The sequence below is a fragment of the Ammospiza nelsoni genome, chromosome 4 (genome assembly GCF_027579445.1).
Source record: "Ammospiza nelsoni isolate bAmmNel1 chromosome 4, bAmmNel1.pri, whole genome shotgun sequence".
In the NCBI taxonomy this organism is placed as follows: Eukaryota; Metazoa; Chordata; class Aves; order Passeriformes; family Passerellidae; genus Ammospiza; species Ammospiza nelsoni.
In genome coordinates, this window is record NC_080636.1 from 52,192,037 (window position 1) to 52,218,995 (window position 26,959).

Genomic DNA, 26,959 nt, shown 5'->3' on the forward strand with positions numbered 1-26,959 from the left:
CTATTCCCCCTTCCCCCCGCCTTCTTTCAGGAGAGAATACTACAGCATCTGAGGCTTTGAATAGAGCTTGGAAAACCCAGGCTGTCATGTAAAACCCATGGTTCTCTCTGGACAGCTGTTTAATTAATTAATTAATGAAAATGGAATTATTAATGTGAATACATCTCAATCTTTAGTGAAATACATGCATACTGAATTTATTAAGTATATTAAGCCTTTAGTCAATGCACTATAAAAGTCACATGTGGGGAGTGGGAACTTTATTGATTTATCTATTTATTTATTTAATATTGTGTGTATGCTGTAATATTGCTGATTTTGGAAGATTTCTTCAGGAAGTGCAGTTTGAGGTGCATATTTGAAATAAGAGCTTTTTGGAGTAATTCTTCCATGTCCACAGGCATTACTTGGATGTCTTGTATAGTCCAAGATTCTTCTCCAGTAAATCCAAACAAGAAGAAAAAGTTCGTCAAAAAACTGAGGAAAAGAGAACCTTTATGATTAAAAGCCTGCAAGAAATTGTCACTTGTATAACAAGGACTTCCAGGTTTTAAGCACTGATCATGCAAAATAGGTACAGAAAGGTGGAGTGACAGCTTAATGGTTCAGGTGACAGACTGGCATTCAAAGAGTTGTGTTTTATTTGTGTCACCTCACACGGATGCCTTAGCACACACTCAGCTGCTTCCAGCTTGGATCAAAGGGCTGCTACAGACATGCTGCCTAATCACCAGTAATGCTAAAACCCTGGATTTTCCTTGGATTGGAGATTCTGGCAGCTCTTCTGCTTTGTTTCTACTCCAAGGAATAGTCAGGGAGACTGAAACTGCATCCCAGGATGCAAAGAGCAGCAAACTTGTGCCTTCTGTAACAGGCCTGAATTTGGATGAAATGTGAGAGCAGATCCTACAGCCAGATGTTCAGGTGTTTTGGAGCAGGCCTAGCAGCAGTGGGGTACCAGGAAGGGAGCAAGAAGGGTTTTGAGATGTGAGGGAGTGTACTGGGTTTGTGTGGTTTTCAAAAAGCCATTAGTAGTCAATGCAGTAAGATTGCCAAAGGATCGTGACAGCTTTTATCAGCCACAGTTTTGCTGGTGACATTTTGCCAAAAGTTGAGACCAGTAATTTCATTCATTTGCAAAGTCATGGAAAGAGTTAAAGATTAGCAGAGACTCACAGGGGACACAGTGCTCATTAAGGAATTACTCATGAAAAACAAATCAACAATATTCATCTCTTTCAGAGTTAGAATTTGTTTTAACTCCTGTTCAGGTTTTAAGACTTCTAGTTTTGAAAAAAATAATTTCCAGTGAGAAAAGTTAGGCTTTGTTTTCTGGGAAGTCACAGTAGAGGTGTTTTCAAAATAAAAACCTAACACTGTCAAAAATGCCTGTGTGTGCTGCTCAGGCTGCTGCTTTTCGCTGCTGCATGGAGAGTGATGTGATGTAGACTCCGAGAAACACTCAAAGGAGAAGAATGCTCCTTTCAGGCTAAACCTGAAATTACCAATTCATTCCAAGGTCTGAGGTAACCACACTTCTGTACTGCTACTAGCTTTTCCTGGAGCCGAGGTGGATGCTGTCAGACTGAGTTCCCCAGCTCCTCAGTTTCAGATGTCTGTGTGCAGAGGATGCAGCCACGAGAAACCTTGTGCTGCAGGAAGGCAGAGCTGGCAAGCACTGGAAAGAAATTTCCATCTCTCTCAGTGTTCCTGTGATGCCACAGCTGTGTAATAAAGGCCAGCTGTGTTTCCTGGCTTAGTTATTTGAAACAGGTTTGACAAGGGCTTTAACTGTCTTAACTGATTGTAATTTCATGTCCAGCAAGAAGAGGAGGGAGATGTCAATTGGGAGAGGAAAAGCATTTACATTCAGGATACTTCTCCCTTTTTTTATGGCACAGGAAGATGAAAATAAGATCTACCTGACAGGAGAACTAATTTTTTTAAAAAAAGAAGGGAAATATTTATGTTGAAAGAAGTTGTTCATGTCTGTAAGAACCATAATCACAGATTATTTAGCAAATAGAAGTGTGTCACATGGAATATCCAGGGGAGCAACGCCAGGAGCCTTGGTTGGCATTGCTGCTATTTACATTATCAGATTATATACTCTCTCCTCCTGCTATGTAGCTTTTGTGTAAAAAACCACAGCTGAACACAAAGTGAGCACTTTCACTTCCCTGAATGTTCAAGAGACAGCAAGTTGATGCTTATAAAAATGGCATTCACCAGTTAATATGAGAAAGCTATTCATCTTTTTTTTTCAATTTTCTAAATTATGATGTTCTCTTTTAGAAGAACATTTGTATGAAGTGTGCAGAAAACCTGGCACTGTAGCAAGGAATACTGAAAATTTTTATCCAGGAAATAAAAGTTTGAATACTTGTAGTGTATAACAGCATCCCAGAGAAAATTTGCAAACTGAAGTAATTACAAATCCATAACAGGGATCATTCTGATGTTGCTATCCTAATTGTTTTCTTTCTTCCTTTTCAGTGGATATATTCATTATCATTATTGTTTGACAGCTTCTAGTGTCCACCTGACATAAATTCTTTCTGTCCTTTATGGTGTTTTTTCCCAGTTCTTGCTCTGTACTGCAAAAACACAGAACTGCAAACCTTTTTATTGATTTGTTCTCTGTTTTAGAGGAGTGCTAACCTACAAGTACATTTCTCAATGCCTGTGGAAAACCCAAATGAAACAAATGTTTTTCCTCACAGGTGGTTAGTATGCAGCCTACAAGGCTCTTATTTTATCCACCAGCACAGAAGTCAAGAAAGATGATGACATTTTTTTATGCAGCCCAAAGCATCCAGACAGTGGTAGTGGCTTCATCATAAGTAACAATCCCCAAGTCAGTGTAATGGGCCTTTTACATGTGTCATTTGAAAAGTCAGCAGCCTATGTCATTCAGTTGTCCTGGTTATGTGTATTTTCCATGCTGTCTAGCCTTCTGCCTCCTCATCAAAAGCCATTCATACTGCTCTGCCTCCAAGCTTACTAACCTGCTTCAAAATTCACTGAAACAATTCTTTATTCCATAAGAATTGTTCCAACAATTTTAATTATTGATAATTAAATATTTTTAGCACAAAGAAGAAGAATTGAATTGAATAGAATGGGTAGAATTGAATACCAGTGATTTCAGTTTTGCCAGTGCCCTTCTGCATATTAAAAGCTCTCAATTAATACAGGTTTACTCCTTAGGCTGCTCTTAGGATTAGGCTGCAGTTTATTTTTTCTTCTTCTTAATAAATAAATATAGAGCTCTGAATAATGGCATTCTAAATCTGTGTAAGTTTTGAATATTCTTCCTGGGACATGACCACTTCAACTGGGTGATATATTAGCTGTATCTAGCCCGTTTGCTATCTATTCTTGCCTTCATGAACATGCACTACAAGGAAAAAGCAATTACTTCCAGTTACTGGCACAGAAAATATCAAAACCTTAGTTTCTGTACTGAAAGCAAATAAAATTTAAAAGTGGTATCTTTTAAGATTATTATCATAAAGTTTCATTTAAACTAATTGAAATAAATTAGTTTAATATCTCTTTAGAAAGTATCAACCCTCAGCTTGTGATTTATTTTAATTGAAGTTGTTCAGACAGAGGATGTAAAGAAAAATCTTCGACTAGATTGAGTACTCTACAACCTAAATAAAAGTAAGTCTTATATAGTTTCCAAGAGTACAGATTAAATCACTTGCTGTCAAAGTGTACGAAAACTAAAGAGGAATTTTTATACATGAAAACACATTTTCAGTTGAGTTAGTGATATAATCAGAATCATTAAGTTCTGTACATTACAGTTTTTAAATGCTAAATGCAAATGACAAAAAAATCTCAGGAAAACAATGGTATCAGGCAGTTCTGTCACTTTTAAGCCTGAGCAATACATGGGTCTTAACACCCTAAACTACTTAATCCTGTTACCTTCTCTTGCTAAGATCCTGCCGAAAGAAGCAAATGTCAGGGATAATTCAGCTCCCAAGCCAGTTGCAGAGGAAAGCAGGGATCATGTTAAGACCAATTTGGAGCAGATTAATGAAAAAAAGGCTTAATGAGGCATGGACCCCTAAAAGAATGCTGGACAAATCCACCCCTGATGAGAGTGGGGAGATAAAAAAGATTGTGAGAAACAAGTCAGGACCATTAACCTTGGGCTATGAAGGAGGTTCTTGAGAGTCCAATTCTTGTCACAAGGTCAAGCTTTTACAAAGCAATTAAGGATCTCCATAATATCAACCTACAGGCACACACACACACCACTCAAAGCCTTCTGACCTCGGGGACTCTGGACTCATTTCCGTTCTCTTGATTGTCTCTCCCCCTCTGCTTGCACTGCTTGCAAAATATACCTTTGAGTAATGGTAGGAATGATGTGTCTCCTGCCTTGTGCAAGAAGTTGTAGTTGTACTAATCTATAATTGTACTTGTCCTGATCTGCCCCAAACTAAAGGGGAGAACCAGATATATCATAGAATAATAGAATTTTGGATTTAGAAGGGACTTTAAAGATTGCCTATTGCCAACCCCTTGCCATGGGCAGGGGCGCTTTTCACTAGAACATGTCATGTGCGGTGCTGGACAAAAAGAGAAAAATAAAATCTTAATTTAAAGCCTGTAGTGTGAGAGAGAAGTCTGACGTTACTACTACTGTAATTTCTGTCCATGCAACTGAGGTACAGAATTTTACAAGTTTACAGAATAAAGTATTGGAAAGTACTGGAAGAAACATTTCTTTTATGTAAATACATTCTTATGGATGACCAGCTGCTGAAATAAGTAGTAGAAAGCAAGAAAAGTATAGGAGTTTTGTGGTAAATATTATCTGTGCAATAAGGTGTCAAAGCCTGTTCAAAATGTGAGTAGTTCAACTTAGTTTGATCATTTCCTTTCTCAGAAGCCACTGCTATATACAGAAATAATTTTCTTTTATGACTGGAACACAGTCTGTGTGATCATGCTTATAACTTGTTGAAATTACAAGGACCAGCTGCAATTCAATCAACTGTAGATTTCTACATTTTAAAATCTGGGATGATTTTCTCTTTTCCAAAAGCAAAAATTCCGCTTTCATTTCTTTGTAGTACCAGGACCTGGTACTCCAGGACAGGAGTTCCTGTATTTTTGTTTTAATAACAACATAACTCTTATCTCCTCACTGCTTCCTTTGGCTTAAAAAGGGCTAAGCTAAAGGTACAGAACACACTCTGCCAATTTTTTGTGCTCTGAAGCTTTTATTTTCCCCGGCAGCATGACATCTTACCAACAAAGCAATACAATAATTAGTGAATCCTAATGTCATATGTATGGAGATGTTAAATTTACAACATATGTAAGCTGCCCATTCTCAAGGAGTGGTGTAACTGAAGGTAGAGAGGCCTTGAGAGTGTGGAGGATCTGGAGGGGAAGTCGTGGGGAGTAGCTGAGGTCATTTGGTCTGTTCAGCCTGGAAAAGAAGAGACTTGAGGGGATGCCCCAACTCAGTCCACAACATCCACAGCATGAGAGGAAGAGGAGGGGCAGGCCCCGATCTCTTCTCTGGGGAGACAATGACAGAACCCAGAGGGAATGGCCTGAAGCTGTGTCAGGGAAGTTTTAGACTGAGTATCAGGAAAAGGTTCCTCACCCACAGGGTGTTTGGGCACTGGAACAGTCTCCCCAGGGAAGTGGTCACAGCACCAAGCCTGACAGAGTTCAAGAAGTGTTTGGACAATGCTCTCAGGCACAGGGTGTGACCTCTGGGGATGTCCTGTGCAGGACCAGGAGTTGGACTCACTGATCCTTGTGGTCCCTTCCCGTTCGGGGTATTCCAAGTTTCTAAATCTCTTACAGAAACAAGGTCCTGTAAGGTTTTTTTTGTGGCCTATGCAAGCTGGGGCAAACACTGCAGGAGCAACAAGATGAACAGTAACAACCCAGGAAAGAGCTGTAAAGTTGTCTACTGTGCATCATTATGCATTTACTATGCATAACTCTGCAGATAAAAAAGAGATGTGTTAGCATTGCTGCACGTGGCCAGGGAAACACTGGCCTGCCAGGAAGTGATTGCTCCAATCTATGGACTTTTACAAAGGTGCTGCCATCCTGTTTAGTCATGCACTTGAAATTGGTCCCCATAAAAATTACTAAGAACTACTCTTGATAGCAGCACTAATGGGACAGTGAAGATGACTTGCAATTTTGCAGAGGAGATACAAATTTCAGGAAAGCATCATGGGAACTGGCCGTGTAAGAACAACACCTTTATTTAAAAGCACAGTGCTTCTATACTTGACTGAGGCAAGAAAGGCTTGATGGCATCAATAAGTACATTCTAGCGCAGTAATGATTCCCAAATAGAAAAAGGCACTGGGATTAAAGGAATTTTGTCCCTGTCTCACATATCCTGTGACCACATAAGCAGCTGAGATTGTGTTGGTGTCCTGATAAGCATCATTTTAGACTTAATTTCTTCCTGGTGAAGGTAGGTGCTAATTAAAGTATGGAACTATTTATTTCAGGTTAAGCCACTAAATATTAGATATAGTGTTTGACAAGATCATAGCTAGAATATGCAGAAAGACTGATTCAGTCTCTTGAGGAAATGAACAGCTGTACACTTTTTCTTTTCCTCTGTGGCACAGAGGAGTGAGCCATGCTAAACATTTTGACAGAGTAAATTAACAGCAAGTATTTAATATACAAGGATGGCATTCATGTTGTTGACTTGGGTAATAATAAAAGTACAAAGAAATGTCTCCTTAAAAATAATCAAGTCAGTTGCACAATCCGTTCAGCAAACTGCTGATCAGTGGGAATTGCGCCTTTCCCTCTGGTTTTAAGAGAACTTCTTCATGAAGTGCAGTTTGAGGTAGGCGATGGTGAGGAAGATGAGTGTCATGCAGGCCAGAGCCAGGTGGTTCTGCCACAGCCCCCAGGTGCTCATATCGATGCCTTGACTCTCCAGATACTCCTCTCCAGTACATGGCCTGCAGATTAATGCACACACATTGATAAGCTTAGTCACTTGATAACCCACTCAGCACGATCTAGGAAGATCTCTAGAAGTTGTAATGTGGTTGCATGTGTGTAGCAGGCTGGGCAAGCACCAGCTCTATGTCAGTGGTTAATTTTCCATCGTAAATTCACTTTTCTTGTAGCTCCAGTTTCACATAGGAAGCTGAAGTGGATTTTGTGAGGGTTTACAATTGTGTGTGTGTGTGCATAGCTCTCACTAAATACAGTTTGAAGAAAGGTAAGAAGCATAATACGAGGTATTTCTAGTGTCATAAATACTAAATATGCCAACAAGCAGAATGTTCCATGCAGTAGAATGCAAAAACCCAATCAAAGGTTTCTTTTCCATGTAAAAGCTCACAGATTCTCTGATCATCAGTGAGTATCTCTGATACTCAGACTGATGTTCTAGGACTTCTAAGGCTGCTGATGGTGGGATTCATTTCAGTGTACCACAATACTTACATCTGGCCTGTCTCTCGATAGCTACCGCCACTGTTTAACACTGTGCTGTTACTGCTGCCACAGAAGTTCAGACCAGGCAACTCATTGATCTGTAAAGCCTTTTAAAATAAAAGAAACAATGACAACAGAAATTAGTAGGTAAAGGAGTGATACATTAACAAGATGAGAAATAATGCAATTAAAGTCATCCTAAAAATGTGCTGGTATCACTATTATATTGGCCAAATCCTCATTTTTTAGCAAAGTAGCAGAGTTCTTTTTTTTCTTTTAAGAGAGGGATGTACATAGCCTGTACACGCCTAGTAAAGCATGCACCACAACAGGCTTTACCCCTTCTCCCAGGCCGGGCTATTTCTGCACAAGCACAGTAAAGCCCAAATTTCTCTGCAAAACATCACTCTGACTTAAATTTTTGCAAATTAGGAGAAAAGCTTTAGCAAGTTTTTGTTTGATTGATGGAAAAGACAAATAGGAGATTTTTACTTCTTTGGGTGGGGATGACATTGTTCTTTACTTTGAAACATTTCTGCTACCCGAAGTCCAGTGAATGTAGTAGTTGTGTCTCTCATATGAGGTATTTCCAAATTATTGAAATGCGCTCTTCTCAACAGCAATTGGTGCTAGTTGATGAGAAGCCCTTCTTGTTTCAAGACACTGCACAATACTCCAAGGTTGTTGTACCTAATTAGCTTTCCTTTTCCTCGTTAGGCCACCAAGTGTGAAGATTTCATTACCACGGTTCAAGACATTCCTTTCTAGCCAACCATTTCCAGGTTTGTATGCAGGAAATCAGAGCACTTACTGTCATTCCATAGCGAGGGATGCTAAAGTATTTGAGCCAAGAGAGCCAGGCCATGACGCTTGTGAGATTGACCAGCAACCCAGAGAAAATCTAGAGGCAATGTTTACCAAAAAAAAGCCATAACAAAAAGAAAATAAACCAGATTACAAATTACACGCTTTTATCATGGCTCCTTCTCTAGCTCTTCCCACATGCTTCCTGTCTAGGGGTCCCACATAGGTTCATGTGAACTCTCTGCTGCTCCTCAGTGTGGAACTGCTCTGGGTTTTGCCTGTGTGCCCTGAGTCTGAGGCAATGTGGATTTTGGCTGTAGGTTCAGCTCTGCCTCATCATAAGTGCCAATCTCCTGACTGTGGCTGTGTGTTGCCCAGTTTAACATGCCCAAGGTGGGCCCTGCAGCTGGGGAGGACAGCTGGGCTAGCGGTCTGAGAAAACAGGGGGCTGCACATCATGCTCTCAGCCAGACACATTTGCTTTTCACAAAGTTAAGGGAGAGAGGATGAAATGTAGCCCTAAGGGGCTTTCCTACTTTCCAGGCAGTTTTCTGTCTGCTAGAGCCCAGAGAAGAAGTCAGAGGAACCACTCCCCTCCTCATAACCAGGCCTCCAGCCCCTCACTTCTTATTCTTTCAAAGGAGAAATATTCCACCCCACAGCATCAGGATACTCAAACCAGAACAAAACAGGATATGTTAGCCCCAACAGATTTTTGCAGAATTTAGCTGAACTCCATGCTAGTAGGATTTCTGGATTTCAGCATTTCTGGGATTTCATGACCCAGACTAGAGAACTGAAAAGTGCTACTCACAATCATAAAAACAAATGCAACAGTCGAGAGTAGGTTGGCTATAGTGACCACGCTCTGCCCTGCTGCAATGGCAAGTGCCATGGAAGTGGCTGTGTAGGACACCATCATAAGAGTGAACATCATTATAAAGAAGGCTTCTGCTGTTGGTTTCAAACCTTAAAGATCAGAACAAGAAGGGCTTCAGAATGATCCTGCTGAAAGCTCTGCCATAACCTGAACACTATCGTGATTTTCCTAGTGTGTCCTGCTTTCAAATTACATCTTGTCTGCCAGCACAGGCTGTGTCACTGTGACCCAAGACTGCTGTGGTGCCTGTGACAGCCCTATGTGTCTGTCTTGACAGTGGAAGAGAGGATGAATAAGTAGTATGCCCAAAACTGCAGTAAGACTGAAGGTAGTAGAATGTGTGGAAGTACTGTACTTCACACATCCAAAGTGGCTGCAAGTTGTCCATCAAAGGGGAAACTTCCAGTGCACTTCCATGAGAGGCAGCTGTACATCATTTCACTAGTTTCCAGCAGAGAGCTCTCCTAAAAAACCTAGCAGCTTTGAGGTGGTTATGGATTCAGTAGCAAGGTCTGTTCCTCTCCAGTTTCACAGTTTGAGAGCCTCTTGCTGATGTGGCCTTGTTTCCTATTCCTTAGGGTAAAAACTCAGACCAAAGCCAACAAACTGGTATTAATTCACACAGTATTAAGATCTTAAAATAAAACCTTTTCTTTTAGGTATTCTTGCAAGGTTCAGAAAAGTATCTTGTAAGAGTCATCAGAAGCCAAGAAGGCCATAGATGAAAAGGAATAAATCAAAGCAATGTTGTAAACATTAGGGCTTCCTTCTAAGGACAGTGAAGATGAGACATGTCACAGATTCTCTGATGAATGTTTTAATCTTTGTGTCTTTTCTGTAGAAAACAACATGGAGTGCTAACAGTAAGCTCAGTAGCCAATGCCATGCCAGTGTAGGGATTTAGCTTATATAAACATCTGTGTATACATACACATCTGTAAGATGCACATGCCATGATTTATTGGGAGGGTTGCAGTGAGACTGTAGGAGACCATACTTGCCTAGCATGAAGTAAACTATGCAGGTGAAGATGATGCTGGGCATGGTCCTTATGGGTATTAAATCAGCCATTAGCTTTGCTATGAAGTATGCAGACGTTCTGTAGTACCCACTGATATATTCATGCCTGGAACACAGAGATAGGTACAGCGCACTACAAATTTAACCATTAAAAACCAGTTTGATTTTCACCCCTTGACAAATGTATTCTAGCTCAAACTAGAAGAAAATCTTTTATACTTGGGCTATAATGCAGCTGTCCAGTAAGCCTATACAGTATAGAACTGGTGACATTTTCATATGCAAGTGTATTTGTGCACATAATTTTTAGTAAATTTATGTCTCATGTCATCAAGACAGAGTGTAAAGTTTGAATAATTTTCATATTTTATACAGCATAGTTTTAAAGAATCCAGTTAGATGACATTTATTGCCCTCACTAGCAAGTCACACATTATTAATCAATGCCAACATTGAGTATTCAAGGGGTTTTTACCAACTGTGTCAATAATATTACACTCTGAGCCAGTCGTAATCACAGGTACCTTTTGAGGGGTTTGCAGACAACTCACTGATAGACTAAGAGAGTATATTTGCAATGAGCACTTTCATTGAAATAATTTGAAAATTCTGCACTAACTGTACTTAAATGACATTTACGGCATGTCAGAAAAACTCACAGTCTAACAGCAGAGTCTGGTATCTTTTTTGTATGCTTTACTTACATAAATATCTTCTTTTCTACAACAAAGAGTTCAAGAGCTGAGACACTGCTGAAACACTGGTTGGTGGTCAGAAAGAACATTGCACCCACTCTGCAAAATACCAAAACAGTGAGCTGTTATTTAAAATGGGATGTGAATGTAGGGTTTCCACAACAGAGTACATAAATCCACGTGCAGTTCATGAAGTTTAGTAATGTTTGACCTTCTATCCCAAAATCCATGGAAAACTCTTGGCTATGAGCCTGAATCTGTAACAAGCCTGACATAGATGTGGTACAGTCATTATTTGTTTTTGGCATGCAATGATAGCACATTCTCTGATGCAGCCAAAATATAGAAAATCAACTGAGGTTTCTTTTGAGGGGTTGTGGTTTGGTTTTTTCCTTCATGTAATTTCCTGACACATTAAAGGTGAAGCATTTGTCTGCTGCAAACAGAGAGGAACAAAATAAAGAGTGTGAGAAGTACTTTTCACCTTTTCCACAAAAATTTAAGGCACTTCCTACTCAATTTAAAACTGGGTTGTTTTTAAACAAATGCTATGAAGTCTTATGGGATTAAGAACCCAGAGGTTTCATAGTGGCAAACTCATGTGTCAGGTCAGGCCAGGTCATACAGCTGTCAAAATGATACATAGAGCAGCATAATTTGAAAATCTCTTACTGCTGGTAAATTCAAGTGTGTGAGTAGAAACAGTTGCAAGATTACAACTTTAGTTACCTAGGTTTATGTAGCCACAAGTCTGTATATTTTAACACCCTCACTTCTGTAGGGACCTTGCTAGAGGAACAAAATCACATCCTCACTTCCAAGTCACACAGGCTTGGCCTTACTGATGTGAAGGGAAGCATTTGCTTTCAAGAGGTATTAAGCTCCTTTGAAGGGAGCTTTATCAAGTTTTCAAATATCCATTGCCTAGACTGACTGACCTGTTCTGTAGTCCAGCAGAGTTCTCCTCAAGCCCAAAGAAGATGGCACCTACAACCAGTCCCAGAAGAGCTGTAATACCAAGCTAAATGGGAAAAAGAGAAAAGAGGAGGGGAGGTATCATTTTCATTGCTTCAAAGGTTTTCCTGACTGCCAGGATGAGGATGACAGTTTAGTCTCATGCTCCACAGTGTGGAGCTCTGGGCTCTATCATACATCTTCCCCATGGGATTGTTTTTAATGAGATGCTACAACAGGGCTACAAATATGCTGATATTTGCAGTCTGTAACTATTTAAATAGCAGAGATAACAAGACTTACTTAAAAGACTGAAGTGGGTGCATCACAGTTTTTAAATGCTAAATGCAAATGACAAAAAAAATCTCAGGAAAACAATGGTATCAGGCAGTTCTGTCACTTTTAAGCCTGAGCAATGCAAGAGTCTTAACACCATAAAGTACTTGATCCTTGGTACCTTCTCTTGCTAAGATCCCGCCGAAAGAAGCAAATGTCAGGGATAATTCAGCTCCCAAGCCAGTTGCAGAGGAAAGCAGGGATCATGTTAAGACCAATTTGGAGCAGATTAATGAAAAAAAGGCTTAATGAGGCATGGACCCCTAAAAGAATGCTGGACAAATCCACCCCTGATGAGAGTGGGGAGATAAAAAAGATTGTGAGAAACAAGTCAGGACCATTAACCTTGGGCTATGAAGGAGGTTCTTGAGAGTCCAATTCTTGTCACAAGGTCAAGCTTTTACAAAGCAATTAAGGATCCCCATAATATCAACCTACAGGCACACACACGTACTCAAAGCCTTCTGACCTCCACACCAGCCCTCATTATATAATTCCCTCATTATATAAAACGTGATGAAGCTAATTTATACCCCTGGCTACAGGCTAACTTTTCTATTGGCCCCTCCCAATTGCTGAGAATTGCAGTGGGAGTTTTTGTGACGCTGTGGCTGCAGAGTTTGGCCCCTGAATTAGGGGATTCCTGAGGATTAGTCACTCTGCAGACACCAGCTGAACTTTCTTCATTTTGAAATCAATGTGCAACTCTGAAGGAGTTAACACTTTTGGTTCTGATCCTTCAGAAAAAGCAGCACTGACAGAGCCAGTGATTATCTTTCATGGTGGGTGCTGAACCCCATTGTGGACTTCATGACACCTTGTCCAGAAGACATCATCACCAATGTGAACAGTCAAATAACCAAACAGCACACACATTACAGGGCTGCAAAAAAATTTTTGCACTTGAGCCAACTGCCAGCACTTAGTTTTGTGCTGAAGTTTAATGAAGTACACAAACACAGTCTGTTAACTTTTCCTGGCAGGGGAGAGGATTTGAGGCCAAACCCCACAGTGCCAAGCCTGGGCAATTAGAGTCAAATCTGAAGAATGCTCTCGAGCAAACGTGTGAAACTTCTTGGGACATAATGTGCTCCTGACTGGGAGCAGCAGAATACCCTGCTAGGACAGGTCTTACCTCCCAAAGCCTTTCAGTAGTCCAAAATTAATTACTGAGCAGTCCCACATTTGGGAGCATTCAGAACACCTTTTATGCCCAGACTCCTAGACCCTGAGCACTCTTTCTTCAGATGCTTACTGCAGTCAAGATATCAAGAGGCAAAACCATCCCTGTGACTTATCTAATACTCCAGTACCCAAAGAAATTCAACGTATATCACAAAACCATAGATACAAATAGCCTTACCTGAGCTATGGAAGCCTGAGGGTTTCCTATCAGGTTTTTAAATGTGCGCCTGGACACCCATTTCAGCTGGTGGAGGAAGGAATTGGCATATGTGATTTGCTGGAAAAGTGGTTTGGTTTTCTTCTTGTTTCCTGAAGAAATGCTCTCTAAATGTGCTTTTGTTTCTCGGTAGTAGGCAGAGTTGGAGTATTTTTCTGCTAATTGCTCAGCCAAGGTCTTATCATATTCAGAGCATTCTTCAGTTCTCTCTGCTGGAAAGGTTAAAAAACCAGAAGAATTAAGATGTACACATAGTTCCAGTGATTCACTGCACTCGGTCCCATAGGACAGTTCAAAAGAGTTGGCATAAATACGATAAAAAATCTGTGTTTGCCTGTGCAACCTGTCCCACAAGCAGCAGCAGCCTCTCTGCTCTCTGACAAGGCAAACCCTTGTCTGCCCATGGAGTTGCAACATGGCTTTTAATCAAAAAGTGATTTTTACATCCCCTTTGTCCCCAGAGGCTTCTGTAAGTGATCTGTTTCAAAGATATTGACACAATCCTGGGCTTTCCAGACTTTTAGATCCAGGTAATCCTGCATGTGTCCACTTTGGTCATATATAAATTTCAGCTAGACCTCCTTTTTTTCTTAACTGTGGTATAGTGTGAGCTTTTGCAATGACAGATGTAATGTGTCATGTCTGCCAGCTATAATATTTGCTAGACCCTGATCAGAGCACTTTTGTAAAATGATGGCTGCTCCTTTGGTAAAGGTATAGTGAAAATGTGCTTGGGCACTCAGCATATTCATTACTTCCTTTGCCTTTTCACTCCTGTGAAAAGACAGTATGCTATTACTGAGTGGCAGCAGAAAAGTATGAGAAAGCTTGCTCCAAAAAGATAGGTGAGAGCTGATTTGTTAGTTTGGGGATCATTTCTGCCTTAGCACAACTTCAGAGAAACATCAGATGAGCAGTGGTACCCTATGTCTACCCCTTCCCATCCTGCTCAGAGGAAGGAAAACAGTAATTTCCTAACTGAAAAGTTGTTACATTAGGTAAAATAGTCAAGTCATAACTGCATCAAATTACGTCCTTAACTGGAACAATTATCCTGGTTTATCATCTGTGCTTCTGCAGGATTTCAGCTGGTTTGCCTTGAAGATGAAAGAAGTTATTTCTGTGTGCTGAGAGTTACCAAAACAGTTTTTAAAATCCCCATTCCCACACATGTGAGGATAACTTGACTCAGCTATGGGTTTCATACCTGTGTTACTGTCATCAGCCTTGCTCATTGCCACAGCAGTGGAGTCTCCATTGATGACGTCCAGGAAAAAATCGGCGGGGTTGTTGTAGGGCTCGCACTGGTAGCCTGTGGTGACATTGACATTGTGGTGACACTGACACTGTGCTGACAGCGTTTTGAACCCTGCGTGGGGTTGTGTGACTGGCCAAGGACCGTGCTTGGCTGTCAAGAGCACAGCCGCACATCCTGCCATGGAGCAGCCTGCCCCAAAGCATGGCAGCCTTTGGGAAGTCCACACTTTCTAGAGGGATGAGCGGCACTGCCAAGCAGCACCATCAGCAAAAGCGAGGTGACAGCTAGCCCCGTGCTCTTCCCAGCCCTAGCCCAGGCTTCCTCTAATTAAGATGTACCAGGAAGAGCTCACCCAAATCCACATGTGGGCCAAGAGGAGAAACACCCAGAGAAGCCTGTTAAAATACTGGACCTGCTTGGACACACCGTGTCCAATTCCGGCCCAGAGCTATGGGCATTGCACTCAAGTTGGTGCAAACCAAAGGTTGGCCCTGCTGGAAGTAGTGCTCACCAATGGACTGAAAGTACTCGATGGCGTGCTGGGCTGGCCCATGGAACAGCACTCTCCCTGCAGCCAGCAGTGTCAAGCTGTCAAACAGTCGGAATATGGAGTACCGAGGCTGGTGGATGGAGAAGATGATTGTCCTTCCTTGTTTTGACATCCTGAATGTGAAGAATGACAGAGATGTCAGCTTTGCAAGTTGATTCAGTGTTTCGATAAGAGCATTTGAAAGTTCAGTTAAGTCTTGATGAAGTCTGATTAACTTGGCATGCCAGAGAAGGAAGAAGAAAGAAAAAAAAATGAAAAAATATTTAGGTCGTATTTACAGTGTCTGTATGAGAAAAGAATTCACACTTTGGAGAGAGAGAATTCATTCAGTTTTTTTCCTACTCTGTTCACATCCTTGGCTCACTGATAAATAATTACATGTCTGAATTCCCTGTTTGCTCATTTGAACTGTAATTCAAGTCAAATACAACTGAAGTCTAGCAAAGCGGAGTGCTGAGAACAGGAAGCTGTTTCTAAGGCCACCACCTTTTCAGCAGCAGTAGGACAGCATTAGCAGTGCTGGAATCAAGTCCCGTGGTTGGCTCATCCAAGAACAAGATGGCAGGATCCGTGATGAGCTCCATCCCAATATTGGTCCTTTTTCGCTCTCCTCCAGACACCCCACGAGTGAACTGGGTACCAACCTAATAAAAAACCAAGAAACTTGTCTTGTTTGGCCCAAGGAGAAATCCTTCAACAAACAGTAGTGTACCCACATGGCAGTATCTGGGAAGAGTTGTGAGAAATTCTGGCTCTACACTCAGAAGCAGATGTAAATGTTATCTTACACACATCCTTGTTCTTAATGTTAGCATTACTTGAGGTCTTGTCTTTTTCTCCAACCACTAACTTTCTCTTTCACCTTTGCCTCTGCCTTTCTTTTTACCTGCAATGTAGTACCATATGGCAGCATCAGCGTAGTCTGTACAAGTCTCCATACAGAAATGTCACTAATTATTTTATTGCTGAAACATCCTGTTGAAATTGACTTTTTTTTTTTTAAATCTGCCATGATGACTCATTTGGTTAATTAATAAACCACTTACTACATTTTAAGTAACATGTTTACAGGCCTTACCTTGGAATCTGCAACTTTGCTCAAACCCAGTTCCTTGATGATCTGATTCACTCGTTCATTTTTCTCATGCTCCTTCACTGACTTTGGCAAGCGGAGTGCCGCTGAGAACTTCAGATTTTCTCTTACAGTCAGGGTTCCCATGACCACATCATCCTTCATTTAAAAAAAAGGGGTAGATACTTGGTGGTTGCTCAGCAGTTTCTATTTATTCCTCTGAGAACTGTATCTACCTGTGTTTTATGCTGTCCTTGCATGCAGAGGGACAGCAGCAGCAGCCAGAACATGCAGTAAGGTGCATCTTCAATGCCCGTGTCATGGAAGAGTTTGGATTTCATGCACGTAATTATATTTGCCGTAATTCATAAAGCAATGCCACATCGGAACAGTGTCCATCATGCATGATATCAAAATATATAAACAGGCAAATATTGAAAGCAGTCCCTTATGTATTCTTACCTTATTCAGTGTTTTGGAGGTGTTGAGGGAGAGACTCAGGGGCTGAAGGGACTTAGGGATCAGCTACAGCTCAGGTCATTCTCACAGTGCGTGTGCCCGTGCAGCCTCAGCCCACCGCAGGTGAGAAGAGGGAGAAAAGAGGGAAGGTAAAGAGAGGTTGGGTCCATGTGGGTTAGGGCGATGGTGTTCAGCATCCAAACTTGTTTGGTCAAAGGAGGACAGAGGGGAGGTTTTAAGATACCATTTGCTTGTCTCTTGCAAAGGGAACCTGCCAGTTGTGGGAAGTTGAGATTTACATGTGGTTTGAGAGACCACCTTTCTGTAACATGTTGACATAATTTTAAGGAGTTTTCATTGATTCTTGGATGAAGGCAAGGTATTTGCAACAAAGCAGCAACTTCTTACAATAGAATCCACAGATAAAAATTACTTACCTGTACTACATAGCCAGAGGTACATTTAAAGTTGGCGGGCTGAGGAGCTCCATTGATCAAAATGTCACCAGAGAGTCCATGGGGATCCTTCCTTGCAGCCAAAATGTCCAGTAGCCTAAAGGAAAAGTTGGTTACTTTGTCAGATGAATGTACAGGAGGCAAAGCTCTCTGAACTTCAAACCCAGCTCATGGAAAGAACAGCTACATAAAAGCAGATCAAATTCAATTTCTGCAATCTAGAAAACCCCCAGCAACTTTCAAGGACTGAGTTTCTTTTGTCCTGGTTTCCTAAGGAAATGAGATCCATGCAGGTCCATGTCCATTTTGTCAATAATTTGAGTTTATCCTCAAGCTGGTTACACATTAGCAGAATGGTGTGTAAGGAGTGACTATCTGTAAACTGTGGACTAAAACTGAATTTCACCTTTCTCATATAATCTGTCTTTTGGAATTCAAGTATTTCTCAGAAAACAGTGAGACTTACACAGCCCTAAATAAAAACTCAATTCTTCTCTGAAAGAGAAGACCACTACTGTTTAAATGTGTACAATTTCACTTTCTCCTTGGTGCAATTTCTGTGGAGAGTGAAGGGGGCACTTACGAAGATTTACCACTGCCAGTGGGTCCCAAAATTGCATTCAATCCTGGTTTCATGATGCCACTGTAAGACAAAATGGATAAGTTTTATCTAATAGTTAGGGTGAGGTTATTTCTTTGCCTGTTTCAACTGGTAGACCAGTGTAATTTATCCGTACAACTACTTTCTGCATGCCAAATAATTTTGGAATTAATGAAGCTGCCTAATCACAAGCAGTATTTAAGATCAGACTTCACCTTAACTTTTTATTCTTAATTCAAGAAAAACTAATAATCATATAATAAGACAGAACAGAAACATGACTAAAATGTAGCAAAATCTGTACATGTATTTTTACCACATGGGTCTCTACAAGAGAAGCACACACTTGTTTTAACCATACTCAGTTCTAAAGGATTTATTCTCTCAACAGAGAGAATAATAGTCCCTGTAGTCAGAACAAACTAGGGATTTGTCTGTGCTTAAAATGTAATAGATAGTTTCTCTTTATCTGACATTAAAGCCCCATGAAACTCAAAAGCCAGATGGCAAATGTCACAAATGACCCATGTTAGTCAACTGAGGTACCACAACATATGGCTTTTGAGGAAAGCAATAAAGCCTTTAAGAGCTCATGTTTCGTGGAAATTCCCTGGGCAAAGAGTAGGATAGACAGAGCTACAAAAAAGGGCAAATATTTATGATAGAAATTGGAGTTAGGGAGCTGAAAGTCATGGGTGACTTGGAATGGCATATTGTATGCCAATGCCTTGCACTGAGTTTAACTACTGAGCTGTGAATGGGCAAGTTTATTCACTGATTATTGAACAAAGACCATAGGGACATGACTGCTTTACTGCAGTAGTGCTCACTGTTGGGGAAAAAAAGGCAAAACAACTCAAAAAAAATGCCAAAACTCCAGAAACCTTTGCATCTCTTAAAGTTAACCTAACCCTCACTAATATTAATGTGTTAAATGTTTTAAATTTAACCCCCCAAAAAATTAACCTTTCCCAAGGCCACCTAAGGGAAGGAGACAACCACAAAGGACAGGCTGCTGGTATCTCAGCTGAGCACCCTGGCACAGTGGGAGGATTGCCAGGCAGTGGAGAGCAAGCAGAGCTGGCTGGTGTGCCCAGTGCTGTAGGAGCCAGGCAGATGTACGCCCAGGGCCAAAGGAAGTGTGCTCTCTATGTACAGGCTCAGCCCAGGGACTGAGCACCTGGGCTTAAGCACAGCTGACAGCAAACACAAAGCAACCACACATATAAATAATTTTTCTAAACCTTGGTCTGCATGTTGTGCTGTATGGCTCAGTGACATGAGTGAAGTCAACTCTCCGGACAGAAATAAAACTTACAGGTACTCTAATGGGATGTTTAAATACGTACTTGACATCTTTCAAAACTTGTTTTTGGGTGGTTTTTCGGAAACACGGGAACCCAGTCTTTGTCTTCACATGGTAGCAGATGTTGTGGAAGGTAAGCACGCTTCCTGCCCTGCCAGCCAAATCTGGCAAGGGCTGCGTTTTACTGGGAATGCCATTTGTACCAGATTCTGACATCTGAATACACAGGTGTGGCTGGTCTTCTGCCATCTTTCCTCTGGACATGAAACACAGGAAAGAGAAGATTTGATTCGGTATGAAGAGGAAAGGTGTGTGTGTTTTGGGCTCAGTGTTTGGCACGGGGCCCATGGTGGGCCTGCAAGAGGTCCATCTAGGAGTATCTCTTTTGGATAGGAAGGTTCGGTCTGGTGGGCTCAGACCTGGAGATGACACAAAGCTGATGAGGGTCTGCCAGAGGCAGCGAGGTAGAAGAGTTTCCCTCCACCCTGATGGTCTGCAGGGTGGGCTGAACTTGGGAGACCTCAGCTGCCCACCCAGCTGCCTTCTGAGGTGAATATCTGCTCTGGCACCTGGACTTCCTTCTCTAGGGTCTGTTTCTCCCACATTTTCTCACTCCTCTCTAGCAGTTGCTGAACAACATCCTTTGCCCTTTCTTACGTTTCCAGAGAAGCTTTATCAGCATCCCTGACAGCCTCAACTTTGCCTCAGCAGCTGGAAGTGGCTGTGTCTGCCCCAGCACAACCCCAGAATCCTATCCCACAGAATCCTCCCCCTCCAACTACCCCTCAGCAGCAGCACCTGGCCACAGGTAGCAACTGTTCTATTAATCTAGATAATTTTGGGAAGGATATAGCAACATGGAAACTGACACTGCTGCCAAGTAATTCTCTTCCTGGGGTTTGCTTTCCATGTGAGAAGGTAGTTGTGGAATAATTAAAGTTATCTCACCTCTCTCATTGGCCAGGCTTCTGCCTGTGAGCCATCCACTTGCACAGTGGAGCATCCCTGGCTGTCCCTGTGCACGCAGACCTTTGTCCCCTTTGCTCCACCTTAAGGGTCATCTTGGGGAGAGGTAGAGTCTGGCCTTTCTGTATAACATATTGACTCATCAGAGTCTAGTTACTTTAAATATCACTATGGGAAAAGTTAACAATGCAATAGTTCCCGGGAATCAAGAGGGAAGGTGATCAGCGGGGAGCTCTGGGGTGACCAGTCCTCTCCCTCAGCATAGTTACACTGCTTACAGCAAGAAAGGAGGCAAATTATGACAGAATTTCAGACATGCTGAAAGAATTTGAGAGCTGTCAATAAAAAGAGCGCTGGGGAAAAAAAGGCCATTTAATCTAACGGGCTCATATGGTCATATAAAAGCCCAAATGCAAGCCCTTATCTTGTCAGTTTGCTCAGGGTGCTTGACAGACAGCTGAACTCTCCTTGGTGGCTATCAGCACAGTGAAACCTCTGGAAGCTCAACATTCAGCAACCGGCCTATCTCCACATAAAGGCTGGTTCATCTGTCTCCCAGTGGTACTATCTCAAAACTAGCCCAAGACTGCCTCTTCTGAAAAGCTGCAGTCTTCTGTGCTGACAAAAATATAAGGTCTTAATGCTTTAGTAGCCAGTAATCTTGGCCCAGTGCAAAGAAACCCTGTTTGAAATGTAATTACAGTGGATCTAGCTTTAATTTTAGCTAAAATGCATTTTGAATAAGTTGACCATCAATCAAATGTGCAACATTTAAAATATAGAGGCCTTTCACTGAAAAACTGCATACACTCTCACTGGTGCCAGAGATTTACCTGCCTGGAGGAGGACAGGTAACTTTACATGGCTATTTTTCCTGCAGTTTCTAGGTTAATCTGTCTGGACATCAATCACTGCCTTTGAAAGGATGCTTTGGTAAATTGGAGATGTGCATTCAGAGCTGCAGAGGGAACTTGTCACTTAAAGTCTCACCTAATGCTGAGCAGATATTTGCTGATCTAGGTGCCAAATACACAACCACAGGGGCAACACCACATGTAGGCATTAGAAAATCCCTTGAGCTGTTGGATAACCCAGCAGCACAGAGTGCAGAAGTCAGGAGACAGTGTGACTGTGACCTGGATATATCATTACATATACAAAGTATTTCGATCAGTATTTTCCTTGATCACATTTTTTGCTCACCTTAATATTTCAGTATTACAGATGCGGCATTATGACCAAATGAGAAAAAAAAATGAGGTAGAGTTTGACCTCAGACATAATCAACAGAATGGTTACATTTTTCTTTGTTTAATTTGATTTCGTTGGTTTTTGGTCTTTTTTTCCAAAGACCAGCATAAAAACCTAGCTCAGTACTTGCACTGAAATTTCTGAAATGCCCTTCAGGAATCAAACAATTTTTTTAGCAATTGAAGAAATTAATTTTTCCAGATTGAACTAGACAGGTAGACAATAAGCAGAGAATCAGAAACTGCTTTCACAATTGAAGGATCCTGCTGCTTTTACAGTGTTGTTCCTAAGAACAGACAGTCTGTTGTAGTCAAATTTAGTCCATCAATCAAGATAGGATGAGGTTGTACACTTCCTTGCAAAAATGTGTGTAGAAGCTATATAATTAAATCAGGTATGGGAAGAATTACGTATATCCATAGCAAACAGTCTCTAAACGGCTATTTAATACAGCTGTCAGCAGGAAACTTCCAGTTCAGGAAGGCTTGATAACTCAAATATTCAGAGAAAAACAACATTCTTTGCTATTGTCCCTGGGGAAAACATTAACTACAGGGAGCTGTGAGCAGAGGTTGGATTCAGGTCTCACTGGATCTCAGGTTTAAGTTGTCACAGCCCTTCCTGGCTGCAGGGTGCTTGTGCCACTTGCAGGGACAGGGTGGGGTGCAGCAGGTAGAACACCTGGTACATGGATTTACCTGTGTTCTGTTCCTTCCTTCAGGAAAAAAAACGTGTATTGTTGAGGACATGCCATTTATCAAAGTAAAAAACTCCACCTATTTCAAATGCTACATTAATACTGAAAATAGCATTTCACACTTTCAGAGCTACTAAAATTTATTGCAGAAAAAAAATGCAGAATGCTCATTCACTTAGAGCTGGTGTGGTTATTTCTGCTGTATAAAATCTGTGTTGTCTGCTCTCTTCTGAAAGGGACATAACCACTGCAAGATCTCCACCACAGCAACTCCTTGGTCTGGCAGGATGACAGGGCTCTGGACATTCTTCTTCCCTCTGTGTCACAGACATCTTTTCATTAAAATCCTTTTGTTAGGATTTTTCCTGCTGAAGCTGAGAAGTTTCAGCAACAAATGTAAACAATGGTTATCTGCTGCTGTGGAATACAACAGATGGATCTGTGATTGGTCTCCTGTGGATGTTTTGATTTACTGACCACTCACAGCAGAGCTGCTCTCCCTCTCTGCCGAGACACAGATCTTTGTTATTCATTCTTTTCTATTCTTAGCTTAGCTAGCTTCTGAGAACCTTTCCTTCCATTTCTTTTTAGTTTAGTTACAATGTATTATATATATAATAAAATAATAAATCAAGCCTTCTGAACATGAGGTCAACATTCTCGCCTCTCTCTTCACCTCAAGACCCTTGTGACCGCCGTCACACCTCTGGTGGGAAGGGGCCCGGGGAAGTCCCAAACTCCTGCTTGTCCCTCAGAGCAGGTCTGGCATCAACACGAGATTGGGTCAGCTGTGGCTCTGCCTGGGGGATCCGTGGAAGCCTCTGGGAGCGGCCATTTGGATCTCAGCTAACAGTGTGCTCGGAGAAGATGAAGTGCAAACAGTAGAGAATACACACTCATGCCAAAATCAGGCATTGGATTTGCTTTGCTTTTTTGGATGCCTCTTTTTTGCTGCGGTGTAAAAAGTTGCAGTGAGATAATCCGTTTGGTATTTCACAAAACAGCCTTCCCATTTCTGATCTAGCAATAAACTTCACCAGAGGAACAGAGGGTCCTGCTCCTTCACAGCTAATGTAATTGCCAGCTGTTTGCAACCACGTCTCAGAAATTGAATCTTTAAAATATTGCAGATTCTATCTGTTAAAAAATAGTTATTTAAGTTTAATGTGGCAAACAGCCATGAAACATTTTAAGTCAGAACACTTACAGGACAAAGAAACAACCAAGATGAATGTTAATCAAATCAATTTCTATGCAAATTTTAGATTAAGTTTCTCAGATTTCATTGCCATTGGCTTACAAATATTTACTTTAGATCAGATATGAGCAGGAGATTCTATAACAACATATACTTTCTGCTGTATTCAGAAGTATTTTTTAATCTCAATAAATGTTTCATATTCTCATCGTATCAGCCATGAGTATAGTACACTTGGCATCAGCAGAATTAAAAATTTATAAACTCTCTGGAAATTTTGCAAATTTTGTTTGTTTTGCCAAATAGTTTTGAAATATTTCTATTGCCACTGATTTCCGCATAATTTCAGCTCAGGTCAAATAGAAAATAATTTTCTTCAGAGATATGTAGTCTCAAAAAATTTTGCCAGGAGACAAAGTACTGGATCTAGAGATTTAACCTTTGATTAGTGGCAAAATGAAACTACTTTCTTTAAAACAACCAAGAAACCTCTCTGCCCGCTGTTTCAATACAGGTAAAATTAATGTCTCAGTACAGTCATTTTCCTGAGTATTCTTCTGAGACTTGTAAAGTACAAAGTTTCATATTTTCCTACACACAAAAAAGGGAGCTAAACAAAACCATCAAACAATAACAAAATGTGCTACAAAGTTCAGTTGATTCAAACATGATTGACTCCACAGCAAAGTAGAGTCTTTCAAACAGTTTCAGTAAATGTATTTGTGTCCTTCAAGATACATTGTCTATATAACAAAATAAGGAACATTTATTCCTGTCAGTCTTCCTGCAAAGCTTTTGGCACCAGGGGTTTTGCATTTCAAACAGAAAAAAAACCCCACAATAAAGAACAATACTATACAATAGTATTGTTATATATACAATAGAACAATACTATAGGAGGGCTAGTAAAATTATAAATAGCAAAATTCAGATGTGCATTTTAAAAAATCCAAGTAGATACTCAATAGATTTTATCTCTATAGAGAATAAGTGTTGAAGTTACTTAAGGAGGAAGAGTTTTAGAGACCAAAGCAGCTTTCAGCATAATTTTCTAAAGGAAGATGCTCTAAACCCTTTTTAAAAACAGTCTTTTTGTTTTTTCTGGATATTTGAACATGCCAGAGAAACCGCAGTTAAGTGTGCTATTATTTCTCTTATTTTTAGTGGTTACAAAGTTAGGTCTTGCAGCCTGCAAGCTGAAACAGTACTGTATGTGCATTTTGGACTTTTGAGACATATATAAATTCAGAGAAGCTGTAACCTTTCAATATATATAAATTCACAGAACCTTTTCTCCCCTCCTTCTCTAGCCATTTCCAGGGATGTGACTGACCGGAGAATGGCTGTGGGGATGCAAAGGGGGCAGGACCATAAATTCCTCTTTCTCAGGAACATGTGCAGGAAATTAAAACCGTTTGAGTAAATGAGGATAATGCGATTGAGGCAATCTGTAAATTAATTGCCAGCCTATTTACCACGGATTTGTAATCTACCTTCAACGAAAAGAGCACAAATGTTAACGTGCATGAGGGAGCACGGAGAATGGCAGCTCCAGCAAAATTTTCTAATTTTTCACCTTTTTACTGGTTTTAATTTATGCCTTGAAGCTTCCGCACCCCCACCTTTTATAAAGCATGTTTTCATTGAATTTTTTGCCTTCCCAGCAAAATCCCTTGAAAAGTTGGGAGAAGGCAGGTGAGCGTTTTGCTGCGGTTTCCTTGGGTGTTGGAGAAGACCAGCTGCTGAATATTATCCCACAGCAATGGCAGTGCAAGCAATTCATGGACGAGGGAGCAAGCCACCACGTGGAGCTAAACCTGCCTGAGTGAAAGGGCTGAGCTTCTGCCCCTGATCCACTCACCAGCAGCAGGTCCGGGTCGGCGCCGCGGGGCTGCCGAGGAGGCGGCAGAGGCGCTGCGAGGGATGCAGGATCCGGGCAAGGGAGGAGCGAGGCGCAGCTCCGCGGCGCAGCTCCGTGAGACAGCTCCGCGGCGCAGCTCCGACGCGCAGCTCCGCGGCACAGCTCCGAGGCGCAGCTCCGAGGCTCGCTCGGCGTGCAGGGCTGGGCAGTGCCACGCACATCTCACATCTGCTGCAGGACGGGCCGGCAGCTGGGTACCCTGTGCTCCATCACCCCGCGAGTCTCCACCCTCTCCCTTCGTGGGGAGGGCAGGGCCGGGGCGAGCCCCGCTTCCACCTTTTGTCCTTTCAGCTGAGCAACTCGGCAGCTGCCACAACCCACCCGCGCCCACGGGGGGACACTGTCAGTGAAGGAGAGCATCCCCACCTGCCCTAGGCTTGCAGCCAAGAACAGGGCTGGCAAAGCCGGCAGGGTGGGATGAATCCCAGCACGGCATGTCAGACAACGCTCAGCTAGCTGGCTGTGATATCTTCTTGCCCAGTATCCTGGAGACAGATACGTTTTCCTTCAGTTCTGAATTGCTGCAAAAATGCAAAGGCTTTTCTGAGCCCATCAGAGTGGGGTTTTCACAGTGTGTGGGTATGACATTGATGCTGTGGAAAGAACCAAAGGTAAGGCAGCCCTTGTTATACAAAGTAGGAGCACTTGTCCCCAGCTGAGGTTACTGGGCAGCATCAGCCACAGATTTCCAGGAGCTGTGCTAACGGGGAGCAGGATCACTGACAGGTATACCTCTTCTCCTACGTGCTCCCTGATGCAGTTTTTCTTTCCAGGACAGATGTAGCTTCCAATAACCCCAAAGATGATTTTGGACAAACTCTGGGGAATACTGAAGGAACTCCTTCAGTTCTGTTGGCACTGTACCACATGAGGGCTCTGCCAGAGCTTTGACAAATGCATGACCCCATGGAGTAACAATCTTTCTCCTTGGGAGATGACACAGAAGAGTACACGTTATGGATGGTTTCCATTTAAAATCATGATTTTTTAAATAATCTCTTTTTCCTAGCAAGACTCATCACTAATTATTAAATATCAAGGCCGCCCATAAGAGCTCTCCTGGACCAAACACCACAGAGCAAGATCTTTTCATATAGCTGTAACCTGGGATAGGTAAGTATATAATTGTTCATGAACCATGCTTCTGAGACTTTGGTCTTTCTTTTATCAATGACTTTATAATAATTAACTCTCTACTGTATTTATATAAGACTTAGAAGCATGCCACCAGCTAGTGAAATCATTGCATAGTCCCAGTGGCATTTGGGAAGGTGCACGTGTCTCCAAGGAGGTGCAGAAATACTGCTATCTTTTTCAGGGAGAGTGTATCTGCAGCCTGGGCTGGAAACCTTAGCAGACAATTTGTAGTATCAGATCTGGCCTTTCCCCAGGCAGCTTGGATGAAGGACTCAAAGGTGAAATAAGTTGCTACAGTGGGATGAGCTGTTGACTCCCTAGAAAGCCCTGCAGAGAGACCTTGACAAGCTGGAGGACTGGGAAATCACCAACCACATGAACTTTAAACACAAGTGCTGTATTTTGCCCTGTTGTTGGGACAGGGCAACCCTGGGTGTATGGACAGGCTGGGGAATGAGAGGCTGGAGAGCAGCACTCTGCAAAGGGCCCTGGGTGTGCTGGTTGATGGAAAGTTGAATGTGAGTCAGTGCCCT

General features: G+C 41.8%; 1 protein-coding gene across 1 annotated transcript; it reads right to left on the reverse strand.

Annotated features, from left to right (window-relative positions):
• Positions 1 to 6,314: 6,314 nt before the first annotated feature.
• On the reverse strand, positions 6,315 to 25,409 carry ABCG2 (ATP binding cassette subfamily G member 2 (Junior blood group)). The gene is made up of 16 exons (XM_059470424.1): positions 25,230 to 25,409; positions 19,300 to 19,512; positions 17,933 to 17,992; positions 17,332 to 17,446; positions 16,442 to 16,594; positions 15,850 to 16,007; positions 15,325 to 15,476; positions 14,772 to 14,867; positions 13,517 to 13,767; positions 11,802 to 11,884; positions 10,873 to 10,962; positions 10,150 to 10,274; positions 9,083 to 9,237; positions 8,276 to 8,365; positions 7,474 to 7,571; positions 6,315 to 6,980 (listed from the first exon to the last, which is right to left on the reverse strand). The coding sequence occupies exons 2-16, from the start codon at positions 19,503 to 19,505 to the stop codon at positions 6,830 to 6,832; spliced, it is 1,983 nt and encodes a 660-aa protein (XP_059326407.1). The 5' UTR covers positions 19,506 to 19,512; positions 25,230 to 25,409; the 3' UTR covers positions 6,315 to 6,829.
• Between the last annotated feature and the right edge of the window lie 1,550 nt (positions 25,410 to 26,959).